Genomic DNA, 22,649 nt, shown 5'->3' with positions numbered 1-22,649 from the left:
TTTAAAAAAAATGGTTCTAACTGTTTGGGGTAATCTAAGGAATTTGATCATTTTTAAACTATGGGGAAGAGGTAGGAATACCAAAAAAACAATTTTTATTGCAGAAAGACTAGAGTACTCATTAAAGCCGAGTCAGGGTTTTTTTGTTATCCTTCCTGTGTGTGCATTGAGTAGAAGATTTCAGGTCCAATGCAATCATTATTGGACCTTCAGGAATGTATTGTTTTTAAGAAAAATATACTTACACAGTGACATCAGGTGACTGGTAGAATATCATTTGTAATTCATTACATATTTTTGGATGTTTTTCTACATTTTCAATATGGATTTCAATTACAACACAATACAAAGTGTACAGTGCTCACTTCATATAATTATTTTTGATTACAAATAAATGCACTGTAAAAATGATAAACAAAATAAATGTATGAGGTGAATTGAAAAAATACTAAGTACTGAAGTGCAGTCTCTTTATCATGAAAGTATGATTTACAAATGAAAATTTTTTTTTGTTACATAACTGCACTCAAAAACAAAACATTTGTAAAACTTTAGAGCCTACAAGTCCACTCAGTCCTACTTCTTCTTCAGCTAATCGCTAAGACGAACATGTTTGTTTACATTTATGGGGAGATAATGCTGCCCACTTCTTATTTACAACGTCACGTGAAAGTGAGAATAGGTACTCTCAAGGTACCGTTGTAGCCAACGGAGCAAGGTATTTACATGCCAGATATGCTAAACGTTCGTATACTCCTTCCATGCTTTGGTCACCATTCCAGAAGACATGCTTCCATGCTGATTATGCTCGATTAAAAAAAAGTGTCAATTTAAATTTGTGACTGTACTTCTTGGGAGGAGAATTGTATGTCTCCTCCTGCTCTGTTTTTTATCCACATTCTGCATATATTTCATGTTCTAGCAATCTCGGATGATGACCCAGCACATATTTGTTTTAAGGACACTTTCATGGCATATTTGACAAAATGCAAAGAAGGTACCGATGTGAGATTTCTAAAAATAGCTACAGCACTCAACCCGAGGTTTAAGAATCTGAAGTGCCGTCCAAAATCTGATAGAGACAAGGTGTGGAGCATGCTTTTAGAAGTCTTAAAAGAGCAACACTCTGATGCGGAAACTACAGAACCACCAAAAAGGAAAATCAACCTTCTGCTGGTGTCATCAGACTCACATGAGGAAAGTGAACATGCGTCGGTCCACACTGCTTTGGATAGTTATCAAGCAGAACCGATCATCAGCATGGAAGCATGTCCTCTGGAATGGTGGTTGAATCATGAAGGGACATATGAATCTTTAGCACAGCTGGCACATAAATATTTTGCAACACCAGCTACAACAGTGCCATGCAAAACTCCTGTTCTCACTTTCAGGTGACATTGTAAACAAGAAGCAGGCAGCGCTATCTCCTGCAAATTGTAACCAACTTTGTTTGAGTGATTGGCTGACCAAGAAGTAGGACTGAGTGGACTTGTAGGCTCTAAAGTTTTACATTGTTCTATTTTTGAAAGCAGTTTCTTTTGTGCATAATTCTACATTTGTAAGTTCAACTTTTATGATAAATTGCACTACAGTACTTTTATGAAGTGAATTGAAAAATACAATTTTGTTTTACAGTGCAAATATTTGTAATAAGAAATAAAAAGTGAGCACTGTACACTTTGTTTTCTGTATTGTAATTGAAATGAATATATTTGAAAATGTAGCAAACATCCAAAAATATTTAAAATAAGATGTTCTATTATTGTTTAACAGCGTGCGATTAATCGTGATTAATTTTTTTAATTGCTTGGCAGCCCTAGTTAAAATGTCTCACTTGCTCTTTGGCTATATGACTTGTTACTAAATATCTTTTGCTGGGTTTGTTGGGTTGTATAGTGTTTTCCCTTCTTCTTTGGGCAAGTATAAAATTGGAATAAATGCTAATTACTCTCTGAAAGTCTTTTTTTAAAGCATACACAGGTCTGTGGTACAGTATTTGGCAGTTAGAACACTAAAACAATTTCAGACTTGTTAGATGCTTCAGAGGCTTCTTTTTATACTGAAGACCATTCAAAATAGAAGATGTAACTTACAAAAAGGAAGAAGGCTCCAAACTTTACAGCATACTTCTTGAATAGAATGGTTTATATTACCTAAGCAATATATGATTATTTTCACCATGTTAATCTGCACTCAAAGAAATTGAGAAAAAATCATGTGGATATCCTTAATTTCAGTTTCAAATTGTTGCACATGTAGTCTTGTCTAAATTTGCATTTTAAGAGTTTTTCTTTAATTTCCTTAGTATTTGACTTTCATCAGGCTGCTGATGGCATTCAAGAACAACAAAGACAAGAGCAAGCAGGAAAGAAGTATGTAATTTTCTTTTGTGTTTTAAAATATGGGAGTATGAAGTTTAAAACAAAAAAAATCCAGTTTTCAAAGCTTGACAAACCCTAAAGACTAAAATAATGATAAACCCTAAACCCTAAAATAATGATAAAGTAGCATGAAGTTTTCCAGGGTTCATTTTTAGACATATCTTAACATAAGTGTCCCACCAATGACAAATAATAGGATCACAGTCTTAAAGTATGGGTCATACCACAATATTTTTGGTACAGAAAGGGACAAAAGCTGACGCTTCCCAGAACTTAAATTAGCTCTTTAGAAAAAGACATATCTTTGAGTAGTGTTGTCTCCTGGGCTGAGAAATTATGAAGACTGGCAGAACTGAAGTAACATTGACTAATTTTGTTTTGTTCAGAAGTGCACATGAAACATGAATGTTCATGCTGTGCATTATATGCCACCTGCTATCTCTGTTCTATCTGAGCTTTTTTATGAATTTTAAAACTTACAACCTAATCACAAGGTATTTTTGTAAGTTTCAGTAACTTGCCAGCTCTGGGATGGAAGAGGCTGGCTGAATGAACAACATAACATATCTGCAAATAAAAATAAACATATTATGTGAATTTCTAAGGTGTCAGTATATTTCAGCCCAGATATGGAAGATTATTCTATATGGACGAATGAATGAATAACTCTTTGCTGTTGCTGCTGGTATCATTCATGACTGACCTTATGAAGTGGACATTTGTGCTCGGGGAAATGCACTGAGACAAACTCATTGCACATAAGCCACTATTGGATGGTAACAGCTTTCAGTTACTTCTGCCCATGGTCACGCTGAAAACTCCATGCTTATCTTTGTCCAGTGCTAGCTAGCTCTCATTTCCAATTCATTTAAGAATTATAAAGCAAACTAAAAAAATCTTTTTTTTTTTTTTAATGAGCAGATATCTGCATGCTAACTTTTAGCTAAGAACAATTTTTTATGGCCTGCTTACAAATCACTGTAATATGACATTTGTAAGAGAAACACTGTTTTTTCTTACCTAGCTGTGAGAGAACCTTTCAATAGCAAACATAAAACACTTCAATAGAATGGCTTATGTTGCCTAACCAATAAATGATTATTTTCCCCGTGTTAATCTGCACTCAAAGAAATTAACAGTACAAACTACATATGTTTAATTTTTCTTTTTAATTTACAAACAAGAAATCTGAGTGTTAAGATCTTTAACTCTATTTTGTATCACTCTGGTGATATATGTTGTGGAAATCTCACACCATTCATGTAATGCTTCAAGCTTGTTAAAACTAATGGTGAAACAAAGCTTGTCAAATTCTCATCATTTTAGTTAAGTGAGTAATAAAATACAATATATTTAGGGATCAAATTTTCTGTGACCTGAGGCTCAAGACAGTATTGTTATCTATCTCTGAGGAATCCAGTCTCAATGCTAACAAAGTAACCTTTTGTTTCTAGATTGCTCATTTGAATCTAGTCTGCATTGGTAGTGATCAGCAATATACCTATCATCTCTTTCATGCTGTCAAGATGTTGACTTTTGCCTCCATGCTACCAGTAATGCCAGCCTTTGTTATCCACTTGTTAAAATTTCAAATGAGTACCTTTGCATTTTCTCCTGTTCTGCCCCTGGCAAATGGGAGGAGCTTTGTGTAAGCATTTGCAAAGTCACTTAATTGTCCTTTTTCAAATCCATCTTTAAAACTCACATCTGTTGTGGTACCTACAAAAAACTTAACTATAAGGTAGCTGGTTTACTGAGATTCCTACCTATCATATTTATCAGTATTATCTCAGTTTCTTTGTGCTCTCCCATTTGTCTGTGTACTCACCTGCTTCACCTAAGTATGCCTGCATCTTTTGATCAGAGATTTTTGATAGTGGTGCCTGGACTGTGCGTGCTCCACATACGTCCTTGTGCCCTGTGCCGAGGCTATATGGGGTTGCATGGGTGAACCACCCTAAGTTCCTTCTCAACTGCCATTGGCCTGAGATGAAGTCTGCAGTATGTGTCTGTTACCTGTTTAGCATTTAGATTGTTTATAGTTACTTACCTTTTAGTTTTTCCTTTTTTTCCCTTTTCTCTTAAAAAATCCTTTTATTCTTTGATATATTTAACTAGAAGTGCTAAAACTTCCCTTTCTTGGGTTGTCTCTTTTATTGTTTTTTCCATGGGAATGCTGGATTAAAAAGGGGCCATTTCTTCTGCTGTGTGGCTATTCTGATCAGAGACAGGCATTCCCAGTGGCTCTGCTCTTTGTGTGATACCCATGTTCCTAGTAAGTGCAAGATCTGCACATCCTTCAAGGGTAGCTCCTAAAAAAAAAATAGGGAGATAAACTTCTAATGATGGAGCAAGCCTTATGTCCAGGTTCAGATCCAGGGACAGAGGATACCCTGTGCAGAGACCTACCAGTACTGCTAATGCCCTGTTAACATCAAGATCTTGGTCACTGGAGACAGCTAAAGAGGTAGGTGGTACTGCAGCACCGAGTACTTCAAGGGTACTGAAGTCCTCATTTGTATTTGCCTCTAAACAGGAGGAGGTAGGGAGTAAATCTCCAAAAGGATCTCAGCCACCAACGCACAAGAGGGCTACGGAGACCACAGGTCCCTAGGGGAGTTCCATGCAAATTCTGAGAGATACCAGTACCTCAAAGACAAAGAAGAAAACTCAATCTAATACAGAATCAGTACTGAGTTAGGGTACTTGGATCCTGAGTGTCAGAGACGTTGGTGAAAAGAGTTATAAACCTGTTCCAGAACCATGTGCAGTACTGATATCAAGGAAGTCTACTATACAGTGACAGCGAGACAGCAGATGGTACTGAGGGTTTCGGAACTGATGCACTTCCAGGACAAGTGCTTGGTGCCAGCTACATCGGTATTGAAGCCACCCTCCACAGGCTCTCAGTCTGTTACCATCAGTACCTTAGGAGTTCAGGTACCCTAAGGACTTGATAGTCTCCTTGAAGCCAGTCTCTCCCCTATTTAATGGGGGCTGGGGGGTTTGTCAGCCTCAAGACCCTGTCAGTCACTGACACCTATATCACATAGGGAACCATGCTCGCTTTTGTCTAATTTTCAAACTGAACAGTCCTTCCCCTTTCTCCTTACTCCCACCCTGAGTATGTGGAAGAGGATTCTCAGATCTCTGTGCAGGGTTCCCGTGTCTATTCTGGAACACATCACTCTCCCTCTTACACTGATATTTTACAGAAGGATAGACCTCAAATGACACCCTTTGGCATGAACACAAATAGGTGGAGGCATCCATGCCTTGTGGCCCCTGTGATGGGGCAAGGCCAGATAGATATATTAGCTCCAAGCTAAACAAATCCCTGGTACCAGGATAAGTGAAATGGAAGCTGCTCCAGGTCAATTAAGACACCTGGGGCCAATTAAGAACTTTCCAGAAGGCAGGGAGAATGCTATGTTGATTGGGACACCTGAAGCCAATCAGGCTGGCTGAAACTAGTTAAAAGCCTCCCAGTCAGTCAGGTGGGTGTGCATGTCAGGAGCTGTGGGAAGAAGTTATGCTGTTGGAGAGGCTGAGTAGTACACACCATATCAGGCACAAGGAAGGAGGCCCTGAGCTAAGGGTGAAGTGGAGCTTGAGGAAGTGAGGGCTGCTGTGGGGGAAGTAGCCTGGGAATCGTACATGTCATGTTTCTAAAAGGTCAGCTACCATAGCTGATACTATTAGGGTCCCTGGGCTGGAGCCTGGAGTAGAGGGTGGGCCTGGGCTTCCCCCCCCCACACCTTTGCCCCCGTTTAATCACTGAGACAGGGAGACAACAGAGACTGTGCAAGGAAGGATAATTTCTCCTCACCTCCCTCACTGTCTTACAATGAAAATGGCTCAGTAGACTGTGACCCTTGTCTCTAGAGAAAGAAGGGTTACCTGGAGGGTCACAGTGAGCCTCTGAGACTAGCGAAATCTGCCAGGAAACGTGGGACCCATGGAGGCAAGGACAGAGCTTTGTCACAACTGGTGTCAGGAGTGGGACTTCGTTCACAGCGTGGCGGAAGAAAGAGGTTTTAAAAAAAAAAAAAGTGCACTGGGGTTTTAGATTTTTTTTGTTTTGTTTTGGTTTTTGTTTGCTTTCTACCACAATGGAGGAGGTGGTAAGAGCTCTGGTACAAGCCACGGCAGCCCAGTAGGAGGCCACCCGGGTTCAGGCAATGGCACAACAGGAGTCTATGCGGCTACAGCAGGAAATCAATCAATTATTGATGAGCCAGGTGACCCAAAATCGTGCCCTCTTGAGAGAGATGGTGGACCAGCTGAAGATCCTCACCACCCAGGCCCGGTGGTCCGACAGGACGCGAACCCTGAGGGCCACTGGTTGTCTGCCAAAGATGATCGGGAGATGATGTAGAGGCATATCTCCTCTCATTCAAAAGGACTGTTCAGCGTGAGGCATGGCCCCAGGAGCAGCGGGCCAGCATTCTCGCCCCTTTTTTGTGTGGGGAGGCCCAGAAGGCCTACTTTGACTTGCCTGCCATGGATGCCACTGACTATACCCGTCTGAAGGCAGAAATCCTAGCACAATTGGGGGTAACGGCAGCAGTAAGGGCCCAGAGGCTCTCTGAGTGGATATACCAGGAGAACAAACCCCGAGGTCCCAGCTATTCGACCTCATACACCTCGCATGGAGGTGGTTACAGCCCAAGGTGTGCAGGCCGGAGGAGATTTTTGGAGACCTGGTCATAGACCATTACATGCAGGGACTGCCGCCAGATCTCCGCAAATGGGTAGGCCAGAACGATCCGTCCACGTACGACGAGATGATCACACTGGTAGAAAGACGGATGACAGCCAGGGAACTGACCCGACTACCCAAGGAAGGCCCCTTTCGAAGCAAGCACCTGACCCCAACCCTGGAAGGTTGGGCAGTCAAACCCCCGGGGAGTCCTAGGTGGAAGGGGGGGGCCGAAAACCAGCGGGGACCCCAGAAGGAAGGGATTGGCCTGAGTGGGGGGAACCCCAGGACTAGCCTAGGAATAGCCTTCCAAGGGAAGCAGTGGGGGCAAAAGATCTATCTGGCTTTAAGATTCTACTTGATAAGTTTATGGAGGAGATGGTCTGATGGGATAATGGGATTTTGGTAAGTAATGGATCTTTAAATATTCAGGGTAAATAGGCCAAATCCCCTGAGATGGGATATTAGATGGATGGATCTGAGTTACTATAGAAAATTCTTTCCTGGGTATCTGGCTGGTGAATCTTGCCCATATGCTCAGGGTTTAGCTGATTGCCATATTTGGGGTCGGGAAGGAATTTTCCTCCAGGGCAGATTGGAGAGGCCCTCGAGGTTTTTCGCCTTCCTCTGTAGCATGGGGCATGGTTGACTTGAGGGAGGCTTCTCTGCTCCTTGAAGTCTTTGAACCATGATTTAAGGACTTCAATAGCTCAGATATGAGTGAGGTTTTTCGTAGGAGTGGGTGGGTGAGATTCTGTGGCCTGCGCTGTGCAGGAGGTCGGACTAGATGATCAGAATGGTCCCTTCTGACCTTAGTATCTATGAATCTATGACTAAACCCCCTAACCCCCGGGATAGGGGAGTGATTAAAAGCAATTATAGATGTTATGCATGTGGGGAGTGGGGACATATAGCAGCACAGTGTCCCAGCACCGAGGATCCTATGCAATGTAACTTAGGGGACTGGGAGGTCCCATGCTCCCTTATCCACCTCGCGGGGGTCGCATTAGCCTTGCATAATTACACCAGGCCAGTGAGGATAAATGGAGCAGAGACTACAGCGCTTGTGGACTCTGGGAGTGCTATCACCCTCATATTGGGTAAGCTGGTAAAAAATAGTCAGCTGCTACAAGCCAAACGCGTAGCAGTGACGTGCGTGCATGGGGCCGTGAGCCATTACCCCACCATCCCAGTGGAGATAGAGGTTCGGGGAAACCCCGTTGAGGTGACCGTGGGCATAGTTCCTAAACTCCCATATCCTGTAGTCATTGGGAGGGGCTATCCAGGGTTTGATAATTTACTCCCTCCGGAGAGTTTGGTAGTAGCTGGGGACCCTGAGGACAGCGACTCGTCACCGGGGGAATGTCAACCCCTGATGTTTGCTGAGATTTCTCAGGATCTGTTCTCGGTCCCCCAAAAGACCTGGAAGACAAAAAAGGAGAGGAAGGCTGCGAAGGCCTTGGGAACCCGGATCCTGACCCAGGGCCAGAAGACCTCCCTAGTAGGCAGATGGATGCGAGCAGCCAGCTGAGAAACTTCCATCACAGAAGGTGAGCCAGAAGCTGCCCCCAGCCATGATGGCAGTGAGCCATTGGAAGAAGCAGAAGCCGGCCCCTGGGAGTTTGGGCAGATTAGTCCCGGGAGAGAGACTTTTGGGCGGGACCAGGCGGAGGACCCCAGATATGATAATGCCAGGAAAGAGGTGGCCGAGATCGATGGGATACCCGTGGATGGGAAGGTCCGGGTCCCGGACCTTATTTTATAGTGAAGAAAGATCTCCTGTGCCGCGTGGTGCAAATGCAGGAGCAAGAGATACAACTTCTGGTGCCACGAAAACATCAAAAAGCCATATTGAGTCTTGCCCACAGTCACCTGTTTGGAGGACACCTAGGGGTAGAGAAAACCCAGGCATGGATCCTGTGGAGGCTTTTCTGGCCAGGAGTACATAAAGATGTCCGGCGATACTGCACCTCATGTCCAGCGTGTCAGTTACATAGCCCTCGCACGCAGTTCTGGGCTCCTTTGATACCTCTTCCAATAATAGAGTTTCCTTTCAAACGGATAGCCATGGATCTGGTAGGGCCCCAAGAGAAGACAGCTTAGGGCCACCAACATGTGCTTGTTGTACTGGACTATGCAATCCGGTACCCGGAAGCTGTTCCCCTGCACAACACAGCTTCCAAGACAATAGCTAAGGAGCTAGTACAGATCTTTGCCCAGGTTGGGCTACCCAAGGAGATATTGACTGATCAAGGGACACCTTTCATGTCCAAGTTGATGAAAGATCTCTGTTCATTGCTCCATGTACAAGCCCTACGGACCTCTGTATACCACCTGCAAACAGGTGGCCTTGTGGAAAGGTTCAATAGGACCCTCAAGGTCATGATCAGGAAAGTGGTGAGCCGGGATGGGAAAGATTGGGATACCCTATTGTCTTACCTCATGTTCGCCATCTGGGAGGTTCCGCAAGCCTTCAAGGGTTTCTCTCCATTCGAACTACTATATGGGCGCCACCCTCGGGGCATATTGGATATAGCCAGAGAAGCCTGGGAAGAGGAGCCAAATCCCAGAAGGAACATAGTTGAGCATGTACTGCAGATGAGAGATCAGATAGCACAGGAGACCCACCAAACCCATTGTAACCACCAAGCGAAGCTTCGACGTTTCAACCAGGGGATCGGGTGATAGTACTGGTGCTCACAGCAGAAAGTAAACTGTTGGTTCAGTGGCAGGGACCCTACGAAATAATCGAAGCCATAGGAGAAGTGAACTATAAGATGCGACAGCCAGGCCGCCGGAAATCAGAGCAGATTTACCACATCAGTCTTCTAAAACCTTGGCACGATCGAGAGGCATGCTTAGTCATGCAGGAGATCCTTCCCCAGGAGGATAACTTACATGAGCACGTGAGGATATCATCCGACTTGATGACGATCCAAAACATCGAGGCAGCCGACATGATTAATCTCAACAGAGATTTGTTCTCTACAAAACCAGGGTGGATGACTGAGACCTATCACCATATCCACACGATCCCCGGAGCCAAGGTAACATTGAGACCCTACCGAATCCCAGCAGCCAAAGAGAGGAAATCAAGGCCAAAGTAAAGAAAATGTTAGAATTAGGGGTTATTGAAGAATCTTGCAGTCAGTGGTCCAGTCCATTTGTTCTAGTGCATAAACCTGACATTACCATGAGATTCTGTAATGACTTTCACTGACTGAATGAAATATCCCAGTTTGATGCATACCCCATACCACACGTCGACGAACTGGTTGACCGACTGGGTAATGCCCGATTCTCGACTACATTGGATCTGACAAAAGGGTACTGGCAGATTCCTCTGACTAAAGAAGCTAAAGAAAAGACAGCATTCTCCACCCCGGATGGGCTATTCCAGTACACAGTCCTCCCTTTTGGGCTACATGGGGCCCCAGCCACATTCCAGCACCTCATGGATAAGCTGCTGCGCCCCCATACTAGTTATGCAGCTGCATACCTAGATGATGTCGTCATCCATATGCCAGACTGGGGAACCCACTTGGAGAAAGTTGAGGCACAACTGCCCACCTTAAGGTGGGCTGGTCTCACTGCTAATCCCGCTAAATGAGCCATAGGGCTAGCAGAGGCTAGGTACCTGGGATATATTGTGGGAAGGGGCATAGTGAAGCCCCAAACGAATAAGCTAGAGGCAATTCAAAAATGGCCCCAGCCGACCCGAAAGAAGCAGGTCCGTGTGTTCCTACGCATGGTAGGTTTATTCCCCACTTCGCCACTAGGGCAAGTCCCCTAACAGACCTGGTAAAGGTCCGAGGTCCAGACATGGTAAAGTGGACCGACGCAGCAGAGGGGGCATTTACAGACCTTCGGACGGCCCTCTGTAATGACCCCATACTCATAGCCCCAGACTTTAACAGGGAATTTATTTTACAAACAGACGCTTCTGAGGTGGGGTTGGGAGCAGTTCTGTCGCAAATGCTGGGAGAAGAGGAACACCCGATCCTCTACCTAAGCAGAAAGCTTTTCCCAAGAGAACAGAAATACGCAGTAGTTGAGAGAGAATGCTTTGCTGTCAAGTGGGCTATGGAGACACTGCATTATTACCTCTTAGGCCGGTGATTTACTCTTATGACGGACCATGCACCCCTCCAGTGGATGCAGCGGAATAAGGAAAAATATGCTTGAGTATATAACATTGGACAAATGGATTTTGGAAGCCATAACTTTTTGTTCAGTTATCAATTTCAATGCACTCTCTCTTAAACTTCCCCATCCCTCTTCAGGGATCCACTCTCACAATCAGTTACTACAACAAGAAGTGACTTCACTTCTGAGTTTAGAAGCAATAGAACCAGTTCCTGTGCAACACACTGGAAAGGGATTCTATTCAAATTACCTCCCAGTTCCCAAAAAGCAGGAGGATGGAGACAAATTTTAGACCTGGGCATTGAACAGATATGTAAAACAGCAAAAAAGGAAGGATGGTGATGCTGGCAGCAATAATGCAGTCATTAGAATTAGGAGATAGCTTGAGAGTTATGAATCAACAAGATGAATATTTTCATGTTGCTGTTCACCCAGTACATGGGAGGTTTCTTTGTTTCCGAATCAACAATGAATACTACCAATACAGGATGCTTCCTTTCAGACTATCTTAGGCACAAAAGGTATTCTAAAAGATTGTGGAAGTAGTTACTGCCTGCCTATGTCATTTGGGCAAATGGTTTTTCCATATCTAGATTGGCTGCTAAAGGGCAGATCCTATTGGAAGGTGTTGGAGTCAGTAAAGAACACACATTCTCTGTTTCACAGCCTGGGCCTGAAAATTAACATTGAAAAGTCTCTTCTGACACCACTACAGCCTCTAGATTGGGGTTTCTCAACCTGTGGGTTGGGACCCAAAATTGGGTTGTTAGAACGTTTCAAAGGGTTGCATGCCTGCTCCTATCCCACAGAGTGCAACCTGGGGAGTCCCAGTGCCACTCAGCTTTGGCCCAGTTGTCATGATGACAGGAATCTAGGTACCTCAAATTTGAATGAGTGGTACCGCAACCCCAAGAGCCAGGTCACAACTCCACTCATTCAAATTTGGTCTAGTCAGCAGGGCAGGGTCAAACCTGAGTGGCCCTGCATTCCAGGAGGTTGCAATGCCCAGAGCGGAAAGCCAGCCCCAGAGCACAGGAGCTATTACTGTGGGGTGAGTGCTGGGCAAGACTCAACCCCCAACACCAGCGTGTATGACCTCACCGAAACCAACCCAGGGCCTCCACTTCCAAACTATTTACTGAGTCCTGATGTGCCTAACATTTACAAATCGGTCCTGAGCTGAAAAAGGTTGAGAACCACTGCTCTCGATTTCATAGGAGGTTCCCCGGATGCACTGACCCGCAGAGTATACCTACCATCCAGCAGAGTTCTTGCACTAGCAAATCTCAACTCAAGGATTCAGGGCAGTCCTTAAGTTGCAATAAGAGATTGCATTCAATTGCTGGGACGCATGTCCACAGTTGTCTTTGCAGTGCAGCATGTCCAGTTACATCTCTGAGGTGTTCAGGGATGGTTTCAAATGGTTTACAAACCCAGTAAACACAATCTAGGCAGGTTACTGTCTGTTTTCCAATGGGTTCTACACTCACTCAGCTGGATGAAGGACCCAACCAAGACCTGCAGAGGTGTTCAGTTCATTCAGATTCCCCCCCACCGTGGTGATAACATCAGACGCTTCACTTCTGGATTGAGGGTCACATGTGGGACTTCTCAAGATGTAGGGCAGTTGGTTACTGCAAGAGCAGCTTCTCCACAAAAACCTTTTGGAAGTGAGTGGTCAGAAATGCTTGCCTATGTTTTCTACCTCTAATCAGATCAAAGTCAGTAAAGATAATGATAGACAACATCACATGCATATATTAGATCAACCATTAGGGAGGAGAGTATTCCCCATATCTTTGTTTCAAAGTAATGAAACTCTGAAATTGCTGCATAACCAGCCACACAGTCATCTCCACTTCTTACTGGCAACTAAACTCCAGAATCCTTCACACAATATTGTCAACTTGCAGGGTTCCTGGAGGTTGATCTGTTTGCCATGGCAGCTAATGCGAAATGCACGTATTGCTCCAGAGGGAATCTCGATCCCCTATCTCTAGGAGACTCATTTCTCTTCTCGCGGATGAAAGACTTCTCTACGCATCTTCACTAACGCTGTTACTAATGCATCCGATGAAGTGAGCTGTAGCTCACGAAAGCTTATGCTCTAATAAATTTGTTAGTCTCTAAGGTGCCTTTTCTTTTTGCGAATACAGACTAACACGGCTGCTACTCTGAAAGCTGTTACTAGTGAAGATCCTCAACAATTTTTCATACTAATTGTACCTGTGTGTCCAAGACAAATCTGGCATCCCTATCTCATCAGATTCTCCTCTCGTCCTTCTGATTAGACTTTACCTACTGAATCAAGGTGCAGGTCAAATACTTCACCCCAACTTACAGATTTTGAGGCTCCAAGCATGGTTCCTCAGTGGTTCTCTGGGATAGAGAGATCTTGTTGCTCAAATGTTCAAGTTTTATTAAATAGTAGAAAACCATGTACAAGAAATACTTTGAGAAATGGAAACGATACTGTCTTTGGTGTAACGGTCACCATATTTCACTAACTCGCTCTTCTCTTGCTATGGTACTGGATTACCTGTTTGGAATTGAAGGAATCAGATCTTTCTATGAATTCTGTTGGGGTTCACTTAGTGGCAATAATAGGTTTCCATGCACCATTGGGGGGTTTTCTTTGCTCATCCAAATGCAGCAAGATTCCTGAAAGATTTGTCAAATATCTCCCCACAAATCAGAGACCTTACAACTAACTGGGACCTGAACCTAGTTCTTAATGAATTTATAGAGCATCCATTTGAACCACTACCTATGTGTCCATTATTAGATTTAACTATGAAGACAGCCTTTCTGGTAGTGATTACTTCTGCCTGAAAGGTGGGAGAACTGGGGGCTATAATGGTGGATCCGCGGTGTAGTGTTCTCCAGAGATGAAAGTGTCACTACAGGCCCATCCAAGATTCTTACCAAAAGTGTCCTAGGAATTCCACATTAATCAAATCGGTCATCTCCCATTTTTCTTTCCAAAATCACATTGAACTGGTCAAAATATCAGGAGGGCATTAGCCTTCTACCTAATCCATTTAGAAAATCTCCTAGAATACAGTAAAACCTGCCTCAGAAACCACCTCTGAAGAGAGACCACCTGGCACGAGGGACTACTTGCAAAGACTACGGAACACCACTGCTCTCTGGTGTGCAAACTTTAGAAGAGAGACCACCTCTTACAACAACTATTTTTGCTAATTCCCAAGATTGGTCGCTCTTTACTGTATTTGTATCCATTGTGAACAGAAACAAGGGGTTGGTATTTTCAAAACAGAGGTGGTCAAAGCAGATCTCTGTGGGTATTAAGACTTGTTACAATAGAGTTCATATCCAGCCCCCTTCAAGAGTGATAGTGCCCTTGTAGAATGTGCTATTTACATCAATAGCCTTACTTAAGAACATACCAATTGCAGACATCTGTACCGTGGCATGATCAGATGCAGCTGTGGGCAATGCAATTCTCTCTTCTGTATTGGTCTCTGCTCCAAACCTCCTTAGTGGGATTATGCTTGGGAGTCACCTGAAGTGGCACACCTAAAGGAATGCTTGAAGTGGCACACCCAATGCTTGAAGTAGGAGAGTTGCTCACCTTATGCAGTAACTGAAGTTCTTTTAGATGCATCCCCCTGTGGGTGCTCTACTACATACATTTCTTCCCTTCTGCTTTGGAGTTGCCCTTATGGGCGTTTGCAGTGGAGAAGAAACTGAGGTTGGTTTGCCCGCACAGCCCTATATAGCTCTGGAGTGGGACACAAGGACATGTAGGGTGCAAATGTGGGCCAAACAGGCACAGCTACCAAAAACCTCCAAACAAAGGTGCAGGGCGCAGGCGCACCTAAAGTGGAGAACTTACAGAAAGAGACCTCTCAAAGAATTCTAGTTACTGCATGAGTAACTTCATTTCTTAAATTGTAAGCTGTTTGGTTCGGAGACCGTTTTTTTACATATCTGTACACAGCCCAGCACAATGGGGTCCTGGTCCACGCCTGAAGCTCCAAGGTGCTTAAGCAATACAGATACTAAACAATACTGGATTGATACCCTCTGTATTATGTACATTCCTAATATTGCAGTATTTGTTTCATAACCAGGATGATAAAGATTCATGGAACTACGCTCTTCCTTCAGATATTTGCAGAATCCGAGCTTCCATTAAAAACATCAAGCCCTTCTGATAAAGTTCACAGTGAAGATAGATGCACTGTTGTCTTGATAAGTCTGCATTGACAGACTACTGAAACAGTAACGAGTGCCTTGGCTAAATGTGTTGATAGTCTAAAACTGCTTCCACACAGGGATCTGGAAAGGACAGACGAGTTCTCCCACAGTACATCACAAACAGTTTCCTAGAGCAGCTCCAGTGTTCTGTTCCAGATAGACTTTTTTTTTTTTTTGGTACCAGGAGTCTCTGAGCACCTTCCCAGTAGTGCATTAAGCAACATGACTATGGTGAGGTCCTAGGATACTTCCCCAGGAATCCTAGCCCAAAACATACATAATTGCACTGCCAGTGTGGACACTGGTACACAAAGTATAGGGCATATTCGGCTCTTCAGTATGTATGTTTGAAGACAGGCTTGCCTAATGTGTCTGCGCACGTGTGAGCGTGCCAACATACAGGTACACAATGCAGTGTAGACATTCCCTAAGACTGCTATAAAGTTTTCCCTATTCACTTTAGTAAAAGTACAGCCCCTTGGAGGTCTTTGTCCAAAGCAATATTGATGACAGTTGATGGTATTGTAGGCAATTGTGAGCTTTTCTTGTCCTTCCCCAAGAGTCCAGAAGGACTTTGCAGCCTTTTGATATCTTTACTCAGTTCTGAAATATGGACACTCTCTCATCACTCTTATTTGCCAGTGGCTGATGGTCCACCTTTGCTCTCCTACCACTGCCACCTGCTCAGTTTCCCAGTATCCCTCTCTTTCTCTTAGTCTCCTTTTTCTGCCTCCCTACTCTTCCCCTTCTGCCTTCTTCCACTCTGCACCATTCTTCCTCCCATTTCAACTCCAGTGAGTGCCCACCAAAAAACAAATTCCATAGTTTTTATGAGATAAATAAAACAATAGCCTGTTCACCTTTTTCCTACCACAGTCAGTGGACATAAAGTCCCAGCAACATCTAACTACTGCTGTCTTCTCCACTGTACTTTCTGGGGACAGAGCTCCAAAAATCTCCCTCTCCCTCTCCTGCATCGGGTCCAACACTAGATGTCGCAGAACTGGTTTCCATCAGAAAATGCAATGGCTTTTGAACTATATGAACCATTCATCTTCCTGGCCCCATCATGTCTGCCAGCCTCCAGTTTCTTTCCCTCTCCATCTACTCTGTCCTCTCCCCTTTTAACATACCCTCCCTTCCTGCCTTCACTCAAGTCTGCTCTCCCTCAAAATTCACTTAAGCTTTATTTAATTTGGAATAAGAATATTAATATTGATAAGCAAAAGGCTCATGTTACATCTTGCCAACCTACAAACTTAACATTGTATTATGTAACTTTTGTGCTCCCTTTCCCCTATTTCTCACTCCAAACTCATCCTTAATCTTTTTACTGATTTCACTTGTTTTGTCCTGTCTTCACTTTACATTGCAAACTTTCAGGGGCTTGAACAGTTTTGTTTTTCAGGCACTTCTGGGCACACAAAAGTAATACTGGTGTGAAGTTAGAAGCCTAAACATTAATATCCCTATCCAATTAACAGTGGATGATGTCTCAGAAGGCTGTATATTGTGGCTGTATATTAGTCCAATTAGGATGGTTTAGACACCGGTATTAAGACTATTTTAGGTGAGCTTTCTTATGATGCCTCTCAAAAATGCCTTTAAAACTTAAAAAAAACCCAACCATTCATTTTGGTGAAATGTCATGACAGGACATTAGAATTAAAAATTAGGACAAAATTGTGTATGAGGAATCCTTGTTGAAGTCAAAAGATTTTGCCAAAATTCAAGTCTTATATAGCCAATAAATAATAAATTTAGAATAATATAGTTTTTCATCAGTAGATATCAATGTACTTAATACAAGATTAGATTCTTTGAAGCCCTATTTTGTTTTCTAATTGGAAATTGAGAATAAAGTTGCTTTGCAGTCTCTCAATACAGTATACCATCTGTTTGATTATATAACTGCCACGAGTGCCATGCAGACTACCATTTTATTAGCTTGTTTCTCATTCTTCTGATCAGGTCTAGGTTTTTTGGTTGGTCTTCCTCTCTGAAAGCAGTGGAGACAAATAATTGTATTTTGCAGTTCTGCTTCCAGATAAAAGAAGGCTAGTGTCAGTTCTACATTGTTTCAGGAGAAACAATTTAGATACCTTCTTGTTTTAGACTAGATGCTTAATTTTTCAGATGCTAGCAGTTCTGCAAATCTAATTAATTCTTGAAGGTATTTCATATCTCAGAACCTTCTGTCTATGCATGTCCTCTTCTGATACTGAGCAATGTTCCTGTTGTTCTTGTTCCTACGTGGTGGTGGTCCTTTCTAGTGTTTATTGAAAGATTTCACATACATATTTTAAATGACAGGTTTCAGAGTAGCAGCCGTGTTAGTCTGTATTCGCAAAAAGAAAAGGAGTACCCGTGGCACCTTAGAGACTAACAAATTTATTAGAGCATAAGCTTTCGTGAGCTACAGCTCACTTCATCGGATGCATTTGATGGAAAAAGCAGAGGAGAGATTTACACACACACACACACACACACACACACACACAGAGAGAGAGAGAGAACATGAAACAATGGGTTTATCATACACACTGTAAGGAGAGTGATCACTTAAGATAAGCCATCACCAGCAGCAGGGGGGGAAAGGAGGAAAACCTTTCATGGTGACAAGCAAGGTAGGCTAATTCCAGCAGTTAACAAGAATATCAGAGGAACAGTGGGGGGTGGGGTGGGAGGGAGAAATACCATGGGGAAATAGTTTTACTTTGTGTAATGACTCACATTCCCAGTCTCTATTCAAGCCTAAGTTAATTGTATCCAGTTTGCAAATTAATTCCAATTCAGCAGTCTCTCGTTGGAGTCTGTTTTTGAAGCTTTTTTGTTGAAGGATAGCCACTCTTAGGTCTGTAATCGAGTGACCAGAGAGATTGAAGTGTTCTCCAACTGGTTTTTGAATGTTATAATTCTTGACGTCTGATTTGTGTCCATTCATTCTTTTACGTAGAGACTGTCCAGTTTGGCCAATGTACATGGCAGAGGGGCATTGCTGGCACATGATGGCATATATCACATTGGTAGATGCGCAGGTGAAGGAGCCTCTGGTAGTGTGGCTGATGTGATTAGGCCCTATGATGGTATCCCCTGAATAGATATGTGGACAGAGTTGGCAACGGGCTTTGTTGCAAGGATAGGTTCCTGGGTTAGTGGTTCTGTTGTGTGGTGTGTGGTTGCTGGTGAGTATTTGCTTCAGATTGGGGGGCTGTCTGTAAGCAAGGACTGGTCTGTCTCCCAAGATCTGTGAGAGTGATGGGTCGTCCTTCAGGATAGGTTGTAGATCCTTGATGATGCGTTGGAGAGGTTTTAGTTGGGGGCTGAAGGTGATGGCTAGTGGCGTTCTGTTGTTTTCTTTGTTGGGCCTGTCCTGTAGTAGGTGACTTCTGGGTACTCTTCTGGCTCTGTCAATCTGTTTCTTCACTTCAGCAGGTGGGTATTGTAGTTGTAGGAATGCATGATAGAGATCTTGTAGGTGTTTGTCTCTGTCTGAGGGGTTGGAGCAAATGCGGTTATATTGTAGCGCTTGGCTGTAGACAATGGATCGAGTGGTATGATCTGGATGAAAGCTAGAGGCATATAGGTAGGAATAGCGGTCAGTAGGTTTCCGATATAGGGTGGTGTTTATGTGACCATCGCTTATTAGCACCGTAGTGTCCAGGAAGTGGATCTCTTGTGTGGACTGGTCCAGGCTGAGGTTGATGGTGGGATGGAAATTGTTGAAATCATGGTGGAATTCCTCAAGAGCTTCTTTTCCATGGGTCCAGATGATGAAGATGTCATCAATGTAGCGCAAATAGAGTAGGGGCATTAGGGGACGAGAGCTGAGGAAGCGTTGTTCTAAGTCAGCCATAAAAATGTTGGCATACTGTGGGGCCATGCGGGTACCCATCGCAGTGCTGCTGATTTGAAGGTATACATTGTCACCAAATGTGAAATAGTTATGGGTCAGGACAAAGTCACAAAGTTCAGCCACCAGGTTAGCCGTGACAGTATCGGGGATACTGTTCCTGACGGCTTGTAGCCCATCTTTGTGTGGAATGTTGGTGTAGAGGGCTTCTACATCCATAGTGGCTAGGATGGTGTTTTTAGGAAGATCACCAATGGACTGTAGTTTCCTCAGGAAGTCAGTGGTGTCTCGAAGATAGCTGGGAGTGCTGGTAACGAAGGGCCTGAGGAGGGAGTCTACATAGCCAGACAATCCTGCTGTCAGGGTGCCAATGCCTGAGATGATGGGGCGTCCAGGATTTCCAGGTTTATGGATCTTGGGTAGCAGATAGAATACCCCAGGTCGGGGCTCCAGGGGTGTGTCTGTGCGGATTTGTTCTTGTGCTTTTTCAGGGAGTTTCTTGAGCAAATGCTGTAGTTTCTTTTGGTAACTCTCAGTGGGATCAGAGGGTAATGGCTTGTAGAAAGTGGTGTTGGAGAGCTGCCTAGTAGCCTCTTGTTCATACTCCGACCTATTCATGATGACGACAGCACCTCCTTTGTCAGCCTTTTTGATTATGATGTCAGAGTTGTTTCTGAGGCTGTGGATGGCACTGTGTTCTGCATGGCTGAGGTTATGGGGTAAGCGATGCTGCTTTTCCACAATTTCAGCTCGTGCACGTCGGCGGAAGCAGTCTATGTAGAAATCCAGGCTGCTGTTTCGACCTTCAGGAGGAGTCCACCCAGAATCCTTCTTTTTGTAGTGTTGGCAGGAAGGTCTCTGTGGGTTAATATGTTGGTCAGAGGTGTGTTGGAAATATTCCTTGAGTCTGAGACGTCGAAAATAGGATTCTGGGTCACCACAGAACTGTATCATGTTCGTGGGGGTGGAGGGGCAAAAGGAGAGGCCCCGAGATAGGACAGATTCTTCTGCTGGGCTAAGAGTATAGTTGGATAGATTAACAATATTGCAGGGTGGGTTACGGGAACCATTGTTGTGGCCCCTTGTGGCATATAGTAGTTTAGATAGCTTAGTGTCCTTTTTCTTTTGTAGAGAAGCAAAGTGTGTTTTGTAAATGGCTTGTCTAGTTTTTGTAAAGTCCAGCCACGAGGAAGTTTGTGTAGAAGGTTGGTTCTTTATGAGAGTATCCAGTTTTGAGAGCTCATTCTTAATCTTTCCCTGTTTGCTGTAGAGGATGTTGATCAGGTGGTTCCGCAGTTTCTTTGAGAGTGTGTGGCACAAGCTGTCAGCATAGTCTGTGTGGTATGTAGATTGTAATGGATTTTTTACCTTCAGTCCTTTCGGTATGATGTCCATCTGTTTGCATTTGGAGAGGAAGATGATGTCTGTCTGTATCTGTGCGAGTTTTTTCATGAAGTTGACAGATTTTCACTCTATACGGCTAAATTCAGTGCCTTGCATAATGACAGGTTTCAGAGTAGCAGCCGTGTTAGTCTGTATTCGCAAAAAGAAAAGGAGTACCCGTGGCACCTTAGAGACTAACAAATTTATTAGAGCATAAGCTTTCGTGAGCTACAGCTCACTTCATCGGATGTAGTCCTGTGTCTCTTGTCACTTCAGTGCACAAGGCCTTCCTCCATCTTTCTTCCTCGGGGAAAAATTTCTTGTCTTCTGGATAAATAAAACTTTTTTCTCGGAAATGATCTAGTGCATGGCTAATTTCAGTTCATCTCATCAAATGGTCATCAGAATCAGTTCCTTGCACATATAGTTAGAGAGGAAATTAACCTGTCAGGATTTATATAAAAGAAATGTCAATGAAGCGGGGAGGAAGGAGGAGCAGAAGATTGGCTTAAAAAAAAAATAACACTTAAAATATATGAAAGATGTAAACATTATGTTCACAAACAGGCTTTAATTTTATGAAACTCCTTATTTTTAAATATATAATTACATTTTTAAGTTCAGTATTAAGAAAAAATGGTCAGAGGTTAAATGTTGTTAGTCAAAACTCGGTTTGCTTTTAAAATTAGCTCTTTGTCCTCTCATTTTGAGAGTAATATGTATGACTTACTTTTTTTGAAAGCTTGGGAACTACCAAAAAAGGGATTGGTCCAGTGTATTCTTCGAAAGCAGCTCGAAGTGGGCTCAGAATGTGTGATCTTGTTTCCGATTTCGGTGAATTTTCAGAGAGGTAATTCTAGTTTATATTTGAAATGTAACCTTTCAAGCATAACTGTAGACTAACAGTACCCTAATTATATTAATGGTATATTTTTGGCATGTTCCAGTAAATATCTAATTTATATTCCAGAAAGTCTTAACTGGATGCGTCTATCTGAGTTTTCTTTTAATAGAGTAATCACAAAGTAACTTTATATCAAGAGGTGGCAAATGAAATCTTAAAATGTTGCTGAGTAAAATTATTAAAGAATTTTTTGCTTTTCAGGTTCAAAGTATTAGCTAACCAGTACAAAGCTATATATCCAACCTTAGAGATAGACCTTGAAGGGGAATTGAAAAAACTCAAGGTAAAACTATTTGTGTTACAACAAATTATTTAATTGTATGTGCTCTTATTGTGAATCCCTAGAATGCAGATCATGAAACATTTTTGTGAGTTTCTATTTTGATAAATAACCCACATATGTCTGATAATATATCAATTGTTAAATAGATTTCTAGTTCTTATTTTAAGAAGACTGTCAGTCTTACTTTGTGCTCTGTTGGCACATTCTACTTCAGGAAGATTATTTTAAATTAAAAGGGAATTGGGTGGGCTTAGAACACAAATGTCACTTCAAGTTTCTTCACATATATCAGCCAAAAAAGTAAGCATTAAAATTAGGGGGTTTGAAAGCAAATTTGTTATGATGAAGAACAGGGAGAGAACTGAGAACATAAGTCTGAACACTGCAGTTAATTGCTAGAATTCTTAAGAGACTTGAGCAAAGTTTTTATTACCAAACATCCACTAGAAAAAGTTATCCTTTTAGCAGTTTATAGATTACCATTGGACCCAGTTTCTTGACACACAGATGAGTTGAAGAGTGGAGCATTTAGAGTTCTTCCCTTCCAGTTAACTGTAAAATTATGTACTTTTTTAATCTGTGGAATTCTGAGTCCTATTGATGGAGAATCAGTTACATGTTTGAAGGTTTTGTAATCCTTTTTTTATACTTATATATGCACTATATTTGGGATGGTGTGGAGTGGAATCCACTGTGTGGAGTGGGAACATAAAAACATCAGTGCCTGGGGGGAAATGACTTGTATTTACTGTGCTTTTTACAGTGGTATACTA

At 42.9% G+C, this 22,649-nt stretch overlaps 1 protein-coding gene across 1 annotated transcript in view; it reads left to right on the top strand.

Annotated features, from left to right (window-relative positions):
- The window catches only part of ADSS2 (adenylosuccinate synthase 2), a 64,980-nt gene that overhangs the window by 23,588 nt on the left and 18,743 nt on the right, over positions 1–22,649 (top strand). Inside the window, 3 exon segments of the mRNA XM_038394801.2 lie at positions 2,306–2,372; positions 21,432–21,539; positions 21,795–21,876. Coding sequence (XP_038250729.2) covers positions 2,306–2,372; positions 21,432–21,539; positions 21,795–21,876 — 257 coding nt within the window.

Source organism: Dermochelys coriacea, chromosome 3, assembly GCF_009764565.3.
Source record: "Dermochelys coriacea isolate rDerCor1 chromosome 3, rDerCor1.pri.v4, whole genome shotgun sequence".
In the NCBI taxonomy this organism is placed as follows: domain Eukaryota; kingdom Metazoa; phylum Chordata; order Testudines; family Dermochelyidae; genus Dermochelys; species Dermochelys coriacea.
The sequence above is the reverse complement of the archived record's forward strand: the minus strand, read 5'-3'. Positions and strand labels throughout refer to the sequence as shown.